This window comes from Anas platyrhynchos, chromosome 7 (assembly GCF_047663525.1).
Source record: "Anas platyrhynchos isolate ZD024472 breed Pekin duck chromosome 7, IASCAAS_PekinDuck_T2T, whole genome shotgun sequence".
Classification (NCBI taxonomy): domain Eukaryota; kingdom Metazoa; phylum Chordata; class Aves; order Anseriformes; family Anatidae; genus Anas; species Anas platyrhynchos.
Window position 1 is genome coordinate 18,143,932 of NC_092593.1, and position 14,500 is coordinate 18,158,431.

The 14,500-nt window shown below is 35.8% G+C and overlaps 1 protein-coding gene across 4 annotated transcripts in view; it reads right to left on the bottom strand.

Moving 5' to 3' along the window:
* Positions 1-14,500, bottom strand: part of KCNH7 (potassium voltage-gated channel subfamily H member 7) — a 223,787-nt gene that overhangs the window by 10,759 nt on the left and 198,528 nt on the right. For all 4 annotated transcript variants that reach the window (XM_072040860.1, XM_038182318.2, XM_038182321.2 and 1 more), the window contains one exon: positions 3,806-4,069. In XM_072040860.1, the coding sequence (XP_071896961.1) occupies positions 3,806-4,069 (264 nt within the window). The remainder of the gene's footprint in view (positions 1-3,805; positions 4,070-14,500) is intronic.

Genomic DNA, 14,500 nt, shown 5'->3' on the forward strand with positions numbered 1-14,500 from the left:
TCCTAAAAGAACGAAATGTTCTGCATTTCTAGGTCAGTCATAGGTCACTTGTAATACTAAATGAAGCTTCATGATAAAAAAAAATAAATATTTTTGAAGTACAGATAAAAAATGATGATGACTGTTCCAGGTCCCAGCCTATACTTGTTGTATGCAAATTCCATCCCTCTTGTCCCTCCCATATTTTAGGTCTCTGTTTTCAAACACTGCAACTTACTATGCACGCCTGCTTAGTTTTCTGGTTTGAGCTATTTTCCCTTCTTCTTTGCTTAATTTACACCTCTGTGCATTTATTAATTAGTTTACATTCCCAGTTTCAGGCTTTTTTTCCTGCTCACCAAACTGGTGAAATGTTAAAAATTATTTATCGTGGGATATATTAGTACATGCCCTTATTTGATATAGAATGAAGATCTTGCTGTGAGCTTTGCAGACCCTACAGGTGGGGTTTATTTAGGACGAACAGTGCTTTCTCTACATATATTACTTCCCATCCTCAGTCTTTGTTACTTTGATTCAATCTGTTCTCACATAAACAGTCAAAAATTGCTTAGTACCACTCAGATTCTCCTCTGCTCTGGAAAAAAAGGCTGTTGAAACTTTAATACTTGTCCAGTACAACTCCTGTTAGGTTCATATTTGTAATTATTTAACCATGTGAAGTTATAGAATACATTTAAAGTTCTTATTGGGCTTGGACTGGTGCTTCAATGTACAGCTGGAGAAGAACCTTGACTGCTTACAAGGCAGTAGCTTCAGTCGTATGAGCAGTTGGATGTGAATCCCACACGTCTCAGTAGTCCCTTAATGGTTTGCTCAGAGCTTCTCCTAACACTTCTTTTGGCACTGCATGCTGATAACTCTGCATAGGTTACATTCATTTCTCACTCGTGATTTTTTTCTAAGCAACCATAGAAGCCAGGGACATATTTCAAAGAAAAGAGGGAAAAAAACAACAGTGTGGGTGACATGTGAGAGTTTTGTCTAAATGCTATTAGCTAATCCTTTTCAAACACATCTTTAAGCAGTGTTATCTAAGTAAAGAAATAGGGGAAAAAAAAAAAAAGGAAAGGAAAAGATTTCCTGCTCAGATTTAGTATTTCAAGTAGATTTAGTCAGGAAGGGGAGCTCTTACTACATGATTCCAAAAGGAGGAAGAGACTTTCTCCTCTTTTTAATCAGAGAGGTGCTTACTGCATTATCTGCTCTTTGTTTAGCAGGTGGTAGAAGGTTTCCTGGAGCTGTCGAGTGTTTGGATTTCATGTGGCATGACCTGTAACTGATTTTATGCACTGAACAGAAGGAAGGGGAAAGAGATTTCATCTTGGCTACACGGAAACCTATTCAGGTTCTCAGCCCACTTAAGCCAACAGAAAGAGGAAAACAATGTCAGAGAAGCATGTAATTTGGATTTAGTGGGCGCACATGGCACAATTTGCAGTGTCCAAGGAAGCTGGAAAGCTCTCAGCAAAGTGAATGGAACAAATTACAACAAATTCAGGGGTAAATTTTTCAACTGTGGTTGTGGATGTTGTAAATCCAGTGGAATTATTTTTAAGCAGTGATTTTCAGGACTAGAAACTAAAATTATAGGCCTTACATTTCACTGCTTTTTAATGGCCTGCAAAACCAATTTGTTGGCTATTTTACACAGTAAATCATTCAGTAAAATCTCATGTTTTCTAATGCTTTTGATTATCCCAGGGAAATCACGGATAGTTTCTGTCCCAGAATATGTATTTGTAGACTGTTAAACATTAAATTTGTGACAAAGAAAGTGATTTGGCACTCAAATTATAAAATTAGTTCATACCCTATAAGCAAGACTATTGACTTATCTCTTGTGGGATACAGAATCGTACTGTTCTAAGCATATTTTCAGATACTTCCACATACACCCATATCCTCAGAAAAACTGAACAGCAGTTACAACTCTATAACCAGCTGTGGTCTTCTATGGCTTGAAGAATTCTAGACTGAGAACTAAATCAATAAATGTGTAACTTGGTTCATCTGAACAGTTAATGAACCAATCTTATGGCCTAAATAATGACTGAGTGAGAATAGAAATAGCATCTTTCTGCAGTATTTAGATTAGCAGCTATGGAAAAATTATCAGATCTCCTCAAAGGAGGCATATGTTTTAATCATAGTTTTCAGGATTATGAAAGTTTCTGTCCTCATTATCTGATATCAATTAATTATTATTAGTTGTCTTTCTGTTTGTCAACAGTAAGGAATGAAGCTTAAAACAAAAGCTTAAAACAAAACTAAAGATAACTAAATATGTATCAATTACAGTAAATATGTATCAATTACAGGTGCATTTATATTAAGGCTACCATAGTATATGTAGATTATAAAGATGCATACATATAGTTAGTGTTTATTTCAAAATTTTATTATATTTATAACTACTTTTATTGTACTATATAACCAATCTCTTATAAGAGTAGGAATAACAATTTAGTTTAAAACATACATCAATAAAAGCTGACCTTGTTTTGTTTTATTGAAGGTTTTATGAAGGTTGCAAGAAGGGTAACAAGGTTCCACACATGTTATCAGAAATGCTAGAGTACAAAATATGTCTTAATCAAAACATGTAACCTATATACATGCTAAATTTAGCTCAATTAAAATCTGCAATAGGCTGCCTTGGAAAACATTGCTATAGCTACAAGGACACGTTTCTGGCTACTGTTTGAGAAAAGGTAAGCTGTCAAATATCAGTATGTATGCAACAAGTTTATGAGGTGCACATTTATATAGTTCTAACTTGAGAAGAACAGGCTTCACATATTCATACCTTTAAAAAGAAAAACAAATAGTGTTTGGCCTGTTCAATCATTAGGATACTTTAATTTTATAACTTACAAGCTTAAAGTTTATTGGTTAAATTGCTTAAATAAAGTTAAATGGTTAAATTGCCTTAAACGGAAACAAACTTAGAAGGGAGGTAAATATGTAATTCTTTCCTTCAGACTGAAATATCACAAGCAAACTTTCAATAACACTATAGCTGTATATTAATCTGGAGCTTTTCATTAATTTCCCTTCACATCACTGAGACAATTAGCATTTTAATATATTAAGTGTAATTTTATGTAAAATTAACTTAGATTGCTTAATAATTTTTGACCATTTGTCATATACAAATGGCCAACTATTCTTATATTTTACTTAAGGAAGTCAGGATTTGTTCTGTGATGTGATAGCATTCTTTTTAACCAACATGTAGAGACAAATGGGATAGATTCTTTCAGGCTATTATGAATTTCTTTCACTAAATTTTGGCTGTGCATTGTCAATGCGGAGAATGGTAATAATTATCTGAAAACAATTATTTTTTTGGTGTGTGTGCATGACCACCTCTAGATTTATTTAACCCTTATGTAGGATTTTGTGCTGTCACCCAACTCAAGAACGTCAAACTCCTTTGGAAGTACTCTTTACTGCTCTGAATGTAGTTTTCATCCATGAGCACTTAGTGAGGTCTAGTACTAGTTGACAATTTTGAAGATTTTGTTTAAAAATCTTTTCTATGGTAAGTCAGTTACAAGATGAATGCGTGAACCTTTGGGAGGTTCTGTAATCTGGTCCCACAGCCATTGTATCAAACTATAGCAATCCTCTTGGGAAATAATGTTTTTGATCTAAAATAGTTTTTCTTGTTAATCTTTTGGGAAACACAAAAGTAACTATTATGTAAAGAAGCATTAGGACCATTAAGAAAACTATTTTTGATAATCAAGCCAAATAAGACGTCTACTCAAACTCTAGAAAATTGCACCAATTATATTACCTTTGCAAGAATTACTTCTTTTGTCAATAAGAATTTCTTCTGTTGCATGAACCATTTCTTCAAAGTCCACCTCTGTCGTTTTCTCTGTTACAGATGGGTAGTCAGCTATTCCAGTGAACAGGGGTTTTTGCTCATCTTCAATGGAGGACACAAAGGATGACGAGCCACTTTTTTTCTCCTCAAAGTGTTTCTTAATAGATTGATAATATCTGTTGTTGTCCCCTGAGGGTTCAGGATCATTCTGATCATTCTCTTTGAAATAATCTGTTAGATAGAAATAATTGTATATAATATGCAGTTCATGAAACTAAATATGCAGTTTCGTGAAGCTAGTAAAACTGTTCTAGATTATTTTGGTCACAGGATGGAGATTATTCATATATCAGTCACAAAGTTCACCACCTATTAGAATAAATTATGTTAATTTTTTTTTATTCCTGTATCAGAGGAGATTTATATTTATCTTAAATTCCCAGAAGACATTTGCATGTATCTGTCTTCATATGATTATCTCAAAGTAACTTTTAACATTAGCCCAAATTCCTTAACCTTTTGAATGAATTGCAATTCTCTGATTATCCAATCATATGAGTAAGGTATACAAGCTGTGATATATATGGTAGGAAAGTAACAATCATATTCAGAATGAATCTTTCATTAATTACATTCAAGGTCTGGAGTGGGGAACAGCAGGTTCAGTAGTCTTAAAATGTGGTAAATAAAAATATAGGTTTAAAGCCTTTACAAAACACGTTGTAAAAATTAAATAGGATTTAAATGCAAGAATGATCATTTGTGAATATAGAAAACTGCCAACCTCTTTTCAGCATAAACTTGAAGCTAATTTCAAATTCAATATTTGGTCTTACCTATTTTTAACTGAAATGTCAAGATAATTCTAGTTCTGTTATTTATTTAAAACACATTTTAGCAGAGTAGTCTCAACAACGTATAAATACTGTATCTAGTTTGCATTAACTTCCTGGGGAGACAGCATGATTTCCCATCTGCTTTGTGCTAATTACAAATCAACATATTTCTGGAATGTGTGTAGTCTTTACAGACCACAGTAGTGGTTAATACAACATTTAGTATGTTCTCTAGGTTTCTTCTCTCTTTTGAGACCATATGAGTCACTTTTTTGGTGACTATAATGAAATGAAACTGTGGCATTATCTAATTCTCTTTATTGCACATGAAGAGAATGCCATATCTGTACAGACCACTCTGCAGGAGTCCAGGCATCTGTGAGCAGTGAGGGCAGGTAATGGTCAACAAAATAAAACCAATACCAAGGCAGGTCTCTGTAACCGTACCCTCTGGAGTCTCCAGGAGCAATTAACACAACCCTGGACTGAAGTAATTTTATTTGGCTTTTGGTAAACAGGATTACCAGCTGTAAGTGATACTGGTGATACTCTGATACTGCAAAGGCATCAACACAAAAGCAAAGCAGCTGGCAGTGTAAAATACTTGGGCAATGTTCAGACTGTGTAGTTGTCCCATGTTCCCTGCATCTCCCTTCTCCAAAGTAGTACAAAAACAAAAGAAAGCTTAATAAGAAAATTCTAATGTAGATGTCTCCCATGGCTTTTCTTGTGGGAATATATGGTGAAATGCATACAGTCATGCTACAGTAAATTGTCTTAATTACTTACTGCTTGACTGACTTCAACCTGTGAAAAACACCTTATAATGAAAGCTTGAAATTGCCATTTTTAGGGTAATTTTTTATGTTCATGGGATTTTGTGCACTAACAGTAGCTGTAATGAGCACCCTGTGGAATACAAATCAATCAAATCATTTTTAGGGGAGGTCATTGAGACTCTAATGAAAAAAACTGTATAGTAGCTGAAGTACAGCAGACTGTCTTATCTGTTATACTCATGGAATACTAAAATGCTATCTAGAAACAAGAAGCCAGATTTTGCTAACAATTACACTGCTGTAAAAGCAGGGTAATTCAATTGATGTCCCTGCATTTAGTCTGCATCTCTTTCAGAACAACAGAGCATATTCTTTTCCAAATGCTGTCCTGATATAATGAACTCCCTGGCATTAGAAAGACATTGAAGATCTGTTGAATGTAAGGTCTTGCCCATTGAAATCAAGGAATAATTTTTAACCAGATCATCTATTTCAAAATATGCATCTTTTATTTTAGTGCCATTGCTTTATCTGCTAGCCATCTGGATATATTCAGAAAGTCAAAAGTTGCTTTCATTTTTTAAAGACTCTTATTTGGTGCTAGAGATTCTTCTGTCTGTAGAATAATCCCATTATACTCTGCAACTAGAACAGGAATTAAAATAGAAACTGCTTTTTTTCATTTGACTCTTCAGGACCTGATGAAGGTGCAAGCTCAGCACCTCAGATCAACCAATTAGCAGTGCTCAGTGGAAAGATATTACAAATAATGTCTAGGCAGTGCTTTATTCCGAGTGTGAATTTCTCTATTTTTTCCTTCATTTTCTAATGAAATCCAGTCATTGGTTTGGAATGAATTTTCCAGAAGAGAAGAGTTTTGTATCTGTTTATATGCATGTATGGATAAGTTCATTTTCTGTCACACAGACATGAAGTTTCAAAAGGATTCTTATTTTTTTGTGTCCAAAAAAAAAATAAAATAAATGTGATAATGAAAAAAACTCCCTCATACTAGTGCTTCCTCTTTCCTTTTCTAGTAAGACAATTTTCACTCTCTAATTCTGATCACTAGGAAAAACATTCTGCTGAAGCTGATTCTTTTGTAACTTTCTGCTTTACCAAACATGCACAAACATCATTTGCACTCTTTATGGGACTCACGTTAGCCTGTTATGTGGTTTGGGTGCCTGCCAAATTTACAGGCAATGTCATCTGACATTTGCTGCCTGGAAATTCCAAATCCTTCACAGTAATTTTTAGAAGGTCTGTGTTCTGCTTTTTGCGCTTGTACTAGCAAAGGAGAGGAAGAAACAGGGTTGTCATGAGGGCAATGAAATGCAGCTATGACATAGACTTATAGAAATATTGGCATAAAACCTTGCTTAGTTCGATGGTTACCAGCGATCAAAGAAGTTTCATATATGTGCTATGGTCAGCCTGTAGTATTGAAGTTTCATGTTATTCAAACAGTTGCAGTCTCCATGAACTTAGATGACTTTCTCTTAACATATTACTCTGCTACAAGTGATATTGGTGAAAGTGTCAGTAATCTATTACATGCGGAGCAGCATTGTTTAATATTACTGTAATTTAATTAACTGGAATTTGTCATACTTAATTAGGCTGGCTATGTAGCCTAATGTTTCAGAAGAAGGCAAATTTTAACTCCTTTTTTCAGCCGTCCAATAAAAAGCCCCATAATATGCCTTGACAAATTCAATTTTGCACAGGAAATGAGGTGAATGACTTCCTCACCCCTGCAGAAAGCAATTTATATCCCAAACCATAAGACACACAATCCTTATCATTAAAATTATCTGTATAACTATAAATCTGTTCAGCAGACATGACATTGTCCTATCCTTTTGAAAAATCCTACCATATCTTTTTATGTTACACCAAGTAAGTCCCTTGGTAAGAAGAAATGCATGCTGTGACTTTGAAGGAGAGATGGTTGATTGTACAAAAGAATTCAGATCTTCAGATTCCCAGCAAGTATTTTGCTTCAACTGTTACTAGCTCTTTCTTTGTGATATTCACAAATGTTCCTGTGTTGGACAATCTGTTTTTCCTATGTATGAACAAAATATTTGCTAGTGAGCAAGACTGCTCGTTGTCTGTTCTTTAATTAAAAAATGTCAGTTATCTTGTCAGAGAGCAGAAAAATTCTTTGTGTGCCCACTCGTGCACCAAAAGCAGGAAATATTTGGAGTGAAAAGTCAGTGACCAAGCATTTCAGATAGTGTATTAAGTACAACACCACAAACAGGTTGAAAGGGTACAAAATCTCAAAGATGTCCAAAAATCAAAAGCTGTTGGCATACAATTTGAACACTGATGTTCAAATCATGCCTGTCATACTGTCAGGAAATGCAGATGATTGCTTGATGTAGATGGGGAACAGCCTAGAATCAGACAAGGAAAATGGTAATCCTAATTCCTGGAATTATTATCTTTTTGCAATTTATGAATTGCTGAGTAATAACAATATAGTTGGTAAGTAATATTTATGTAATAACAAAAATTAATGATACTGTGGAGCAGTACCAATACATAATGCAGAGCAATTACAGAAAAGTCTGCTCAAGCTGCATTCAGGCTGCAGTGCTCTACAGAGTGCCAAACAGGGATCTTATGATTACTAAACTGCTAATTAAAATGCTTTTAATTCATTTTTCTTGCTGTTTACTTCATACTTATTTGAATATGACTGGAATGAAGTACATTGCTAAATATGACCGTGTACCTTCTAATAGACTAGGTATTAGAAGAATATAAAAAGGAGGAAACTGCTTGTGTACATGAAAACAAAAAATGACTCAGGGTCCGGTCATTCCTTTTGCTGTGCTAAAGGTATACATTTTTGAAATCTTTTTCACATATCTAACAAAATAAAAAATTAAGATTAATTTGTATTCTTTTAAGATTCAGTATTATAACAATGAAATCCACAGACAAGATGCCTGGCACTATTGCTCACGTTGCCATCCTTTCTTTGACTTGGGTATTTCAGATTGGTTCTTAACACAATCTGCGAATAGCATTTTTAGTTATATATTACATTCATACAGGGCCTTCCAATGAGATACTTCAAAATGTTATTTAATCCTTGAGTTCCATTAAATCTTTATTGTTTAATTTTAGTGAATTTAAAATCTTCAGAGAAAAAAATGTATTGAATTGGAAACATTATTTTGGGAAACAGTAAAAGAATGTTAGTGGATTTTTTTTTTTCCAGTGGGAGAAGGATGTGATGCCCACAAGCTTTACAAATGCATGACAAGCATAGATAAAATTCTAGGCTTCGTTTTGCATGCAACATTTCAAATGAGAACTACTCCAGATTTGCTAGTAGAAGCTTTATCTGAAAACCAGTTTTGGCCTTGTCTATAGATTTAATCCCTTTCAACCTTCAAAAAGTACTATAACTTACCGTGAATCCCCTTAAACAAACCTAAGGTTTGTTTAAATCTTAAATCTTTGTACAATCTTGACTGCTTGAGCTCTTGCCTTCTCAGAACTGACTGGACCTACATTCAGAGTCAGAGTCCTGACACTGCATATCGTGACACCCATGTCTATGTCAAAACCAGCCACCAACTCGTGTCCTGACAAGGACCATGTCCTAGGAAAGGTTATATGAAAGTCAATTCCAGATGAACAACTTGAATAAACCACTCTACCATTTTTCAGCTGATGAGAAATTTGTCCGTTGTCAGGACAGAGTCTTCTATTGCTGTCATGAACATCTCAGGTCATGTCTGGTGATCAGAGAAACTGAGAACTGATGCCCCCATAAACATTTTTGAGTATTTGCAGAAAGCATAGCTTGCTCCAACATCTGCCCATTGCCAATGTGCCAAACATCCCTAAGGACAAAAAGCAAAAACTTTTAAGGGAGTTTTAATCATAAAGTCTTCCTAACTAAAACTTGAAGTGGTCAGAATGCTTAAAAGTAGTATCTCTAGAAATCTTTACTCATCTGTGCTCATCATTGATTATAGCACTGTTCAAGTTACCTGAATGTATAATTATTTGCATTAGAAAATTACTTTTTGGATGGGTTTATATGCATGAATGCTGAATGCTAAAACCACAGATTTGATGTGCATGAGAGAAGAAAAGTAGTTTGAGCGCTGTACAAAACATGTATTGAAAAGCCTAAAAATTCAGATCTAAATAATGCCCAAATAGTCTCAGCTGAAAAAATAGAAGTTGGGTATGGTCAGGAAAATTATCTGTCCCTAAAGCTTTGAAAACAAACTTAAAATCTGTAGTGTACTTTGTATAGAAAATCTCTGGAAACTTATTTATATATTACATATAACAACATAATAATGCTTAGTACTGTGAGAGAATTAATATAAAGGCTGCCTTTCATGGACACTTTACCTGCTTTTGCTAATGTAAATAATTGCATAGTATTCTAATATGATGCTTACTTGCATTTGAATTCACTTTTATAAGTGGAAAGTTACATTTGCAGCTTTTTAGTTATAACTAAAGGAAGTAATAAACCATGCTGCCTATTTAGTGGCAAAGATATTGCTTCACATTTGAAGACCACAAGATTCTAAATTTCAGAAATAAAAAAGAGCAATGTAATGAACCGTGAAGACATCACATATCCATTAATAATTTAAATTAGCAACAGTTCCATATTTTTATGATCAAATGAGGACTGGCTACTTTACCACCATTTTCCTTCTGTGACCATCATATACAGTTACACCCTTCTGCACCATAATTTTCCAAAAACCTTAGGTGAAGCAAAGAATAAGTGAAAATAGATTCTGCCCATCAGAGATTTTTTAGTTCAAAAGTAAACCTTCAAAACAGATACAGTTATATCAAAGCTTGGCCATTTTCAGAATGTGGCAGGGACAGGAGTTTTTAAAGGCGCACGCACATTCCTTAAGGTATTTCTTCAGCTGGCAGAAAGAATTTATCTGAAGTTCCACCAGGAACATGGATTTGTGTATCTATAAGTCCTTGTTCTTCACCTAGGTACAGTGGATGTCTGTAGACCTGCCAGACCCTGAAATCTAAAACAATTCCAGAGACTTACAATGGTTCCCGAAACCTGAGGTAAAGCAATCATAGAATCACACAATGTTCTGAAATGGAAGGGACCCACAGGGATCACTGAGTCCAACTCCTGATTCCACACAAGACCCGAAAATCAAACTATATGTCTGAGAGTTGTCCAAATGCTCCCTGAACTCCAGCAGGTCACTGCCTTGGGGAGCCTGTCCCAGTGCCCGACCACCTCTGGGTGCAGAACCTTTCCCTAACCCCCAGCCTGACCCTCCCCTGTCCCAGCTCCATGCCGTTCCCTTGGGTCCTGTCGCTGTTCCCAGAGAGCAGAGCTCAGCGCCTGCCCCTCCGCTCCCCTCGTGAGGGAGCTGCAGGCCACCACGAGGCCTCCCCTTAAGAGACTTATTTCAGTCTCTTCTCTGGGCTGAAAACCAGCTGAAGCAGCAAATCCTGCACAAGTTCAGGGTTGGCTAGGAGTTTATAATTCCTACAGTCACAGTCCAAATCAAGGCTCTAGGGATCCCAAGGTTCTTCATCGGTGTTAAATACAGAGGGAAAGAAGGCACTAAACATCTCTGCTTTGTCCCTAATTGTGAGGTGACCATCCTCATCCAGTGTTATTTCTAGTCCTCCTTTTGCTGTTAACATATTTAACAAAAAAGCCACACACTTTTTATAGTCCTCCACAGTAACAGCCAGCTTCAACTCTAATTGAGCTTTGTTTGCATGAGTTATCTCTATACAATAGTGAACAGCAACTCTGTAGTCCTCCCACGTTGCCTAACCTCACTTCCAGTGTCCATACACTTTCTTTTCCCATCTAAACTCTAGAAGAGTTTACATTCTTTACATTCTTACATTCTTTACATTCTTTACAGTCTTACATCTTTAGCACACACTTGTTTTTCCTCCTTCTTCCTCATTATGGTTCCTCTCAAATATCTATCTTTAGGAACCCCCTATTTACAGAATGTATTGTGAAATCTCTGTGTGGTTTTTGACCAACACTAAAGAAAAAAAATGGTATCTATTAATTCCAGTTTCATTCATAATTTAAGAACTTCTAAGTATTCAATGGTGAACCTAAAGATACAAACTAGTGACATTCTATCATTATAGCAAATCCTGGCAATTTTACTGAAAGGTTCCAGTAGATTGTATAGTCACAGTAAAGGAACTGAAGTATACCGGAGCTATTTGAGTTCCCGGACTGTCTCGGTGCTGCTTGTGAGAGTTCGGTAAATTAATGTATATATTGGTGTGTTTCCTCTCCAAGCTATGAAGGTTTGGATGATATGAGAAACAGGAAACAAAACAAAATACTGAAACCTCCCACTATCCTGAACTAAAGATTGGATAACCATTCCATAAGTATCTATGTTCCTTATTTTTTTTAATGGGCTAAGATAAGAAGGAAGGTAGTTTTGAATAACTGAATAAGAAACACATTTAAAAAGCCAAGAATTTTAAAGTTAATTTATTATTTTGTGCCATTTCTATTACAAGATAAATTAGGAATGGAGTGACAGCCCTGTGTCTGAATTTCCTTCCTGTGTTTTTGTATCAACTTTAATGGTATTTAAATAACATAAGGACAATTTTTGATTTATACTTCAGGAAATAATGATCAACTTTAAAAATCAGAAACAAAGGTGTACAAACACGTCTGAAAAGGAATTCAGGGCGAAGGCCAAAGAAGTTCTGTGAAATTTAGAATCCTCTTCTCTTCTACAAGGTACACAGCTTTCAGTATAGGACTATTACTATTTTTTTTTTTTTTTCAAAGGATGGCTACTGGTATGTATGACCGCATACGACATTTTGATCAGATTTGGCCTCTGGAAACAGCCTCTCTGGGAGCAACTCATGGAAACAAGACTCTTGTAGAAGCTCCCTGAGGTGGCTCCTAGGCACGGTGGTAACAGCAATAACAATAACAATAACAGGAGCAGATGGAAAACTGCAGTGATGAGCTCTCTGATGACCATACACTTTTTGTTAGGGGGTTTGTGCTGAAGGTAAGATTTTAGGGACATGAAATCTTGTTCCAAGCCATATGCTGCTTGCCTAGATATTAGTTGCTCCCTGCTCATTTAACCACCTGACACTCTGGCTGAATATTAGAAATTCTTTTCTAATTAAGCCCAAGTGGACTTCATTAGCAAAATGCTAATAGTTTAACACAGTTAAGTAAGAGCTTCCATTTTTGTCCAGATTCTTACCCTACTTTCTTGCTGGGGACACAGAGCATAGTGCTTGGCTGAGTCATCTATTCGTAAAGTAAACATTTAAATGTCTAAACTGGGGGGAGGGGATGAAAATGGGAGTTAACAATGAAAATAAAATGAAACATTTGAAAATGAATAAAGTGAAACATTGCAGAATGCATTTTATATCCAATTGCTACAGATTGTGTCAACATGGGCAAGTGCATAAGATTTCATAAGAACGTTCTTTTGTGAACTTTTAAAATCACATCCATGGAAATAAAAATTCCTTGTTACAAGTTCCCTGAGCCAGCTGGCAAGAAAATTCAAGATTAAGTATTGTTAGCTACCTGAATCTCTGGTTCCTAATATAACAATATAACTCAACTGGAGACCATATCATTGTCTCAGCTAGAGTCTCTGAGATGATGTTCTTGTCTTTGGATTACAGCTAAAAATCCAGAGTTAGGGTTTATTTCAATCAGGTCAACATTACATTCCTAGGTAGTATGTCCATGCTGGTTTATTTAGCCAGTTTTATATTACCGTTAAAGTATTTTATATGCTCTGTCAACAGAACAAAGGGCAGATGTGATTTGAGTTTATCACTAGTGTAGTTTCAGCCTCAAATCAGTTTTCTCCTGGGAAAGGATTTCCTATCTGATTGTTTCTAGGGCTTCACAAGAATTATGTGTGAGTGCTCAGAATAGGTCCAGGGTTTTGATAGTTTTCAGCTATGGGCTTTATAAATTAAAGTTAAATATAAAGAATAGTTTTTAATGAGAATAACAGGAGACAGTCCCAAGAAGGTGAAGCTTTTAGAACAAGCATTAACAAAAAGTTAAACAAGGCACTAATCAGTATCAGTGCTTGAACTCCAGAAAAGTCTTTTCAAAGCCTCAAGTTTTCAAGCTCTCAGTGAGCTTACTTTGCTAGGGTGGCACTCTGACTGTTACTTTTGCATTTTTTCAGCTGTATGTTTGGATTCCATATTGATGAAACCAACTCTAGTGATGCCCTGTTCAGCGTGGAATATCAGATCTGCAGTCAGAACTAAGGGAGCTAAAGAAACTTCTTGCCTCTATGTAATGTTCTCAAAAATAGCCATCTCCCACTTAACTACTAGAAGAAAATGAGTAATGGGCAAGACAGGGCTGTATTCTGCACTGCTAAACAAAGCATCTGAATGTAGATAGAGCAGTTCATTGCCCCTCAGTTTTCAGCAGGAGACTAACTTGCCAACCAATCTGAAAGCTTTGGTGGGAGCTGCCAGGCAGGAATACTGCTTATTTCAAGCAATCATGGAGAGAATTTCTTGGCTGACTGTCAAGCATCTATGGCAACTGGCTGAGGCTGCACCTGCACCTGTGCAAGGAATATCATCCATTATCCTAAAAGTCCTGAAATGAATTTATTTTAGGTGAGAGCAAGAATAAGCTGCTATGTAGTGTATGTGTTAATTTTTGCAAGGGACCTCTTGTGGTATTGCAGTTGTTTCTGGAAACCAGAGAAAAAGCTGCCTCCTCAAGTGGCCTTATACCATACAAATCCTTTAAAAGCATACTATAATAGAGCTTAATGATAGAGCTAATATCAATTTTTGTTGACACAAGTAAGAAACGATGGAAATATGTACAGGTGGACTGAGGTCTTACTTGGAATTGGAAAAGTAGTGGTACTAACTGCAGATGCATGAGCTGTGTTGATTTTCTTTAACCCCTGATAAAACTCCTGCAGGAAGAGTTGTCATGGCAACAAGGTCCAAATCAGGCTAGCATGAACTAAAGGCTGAGATAACACAAT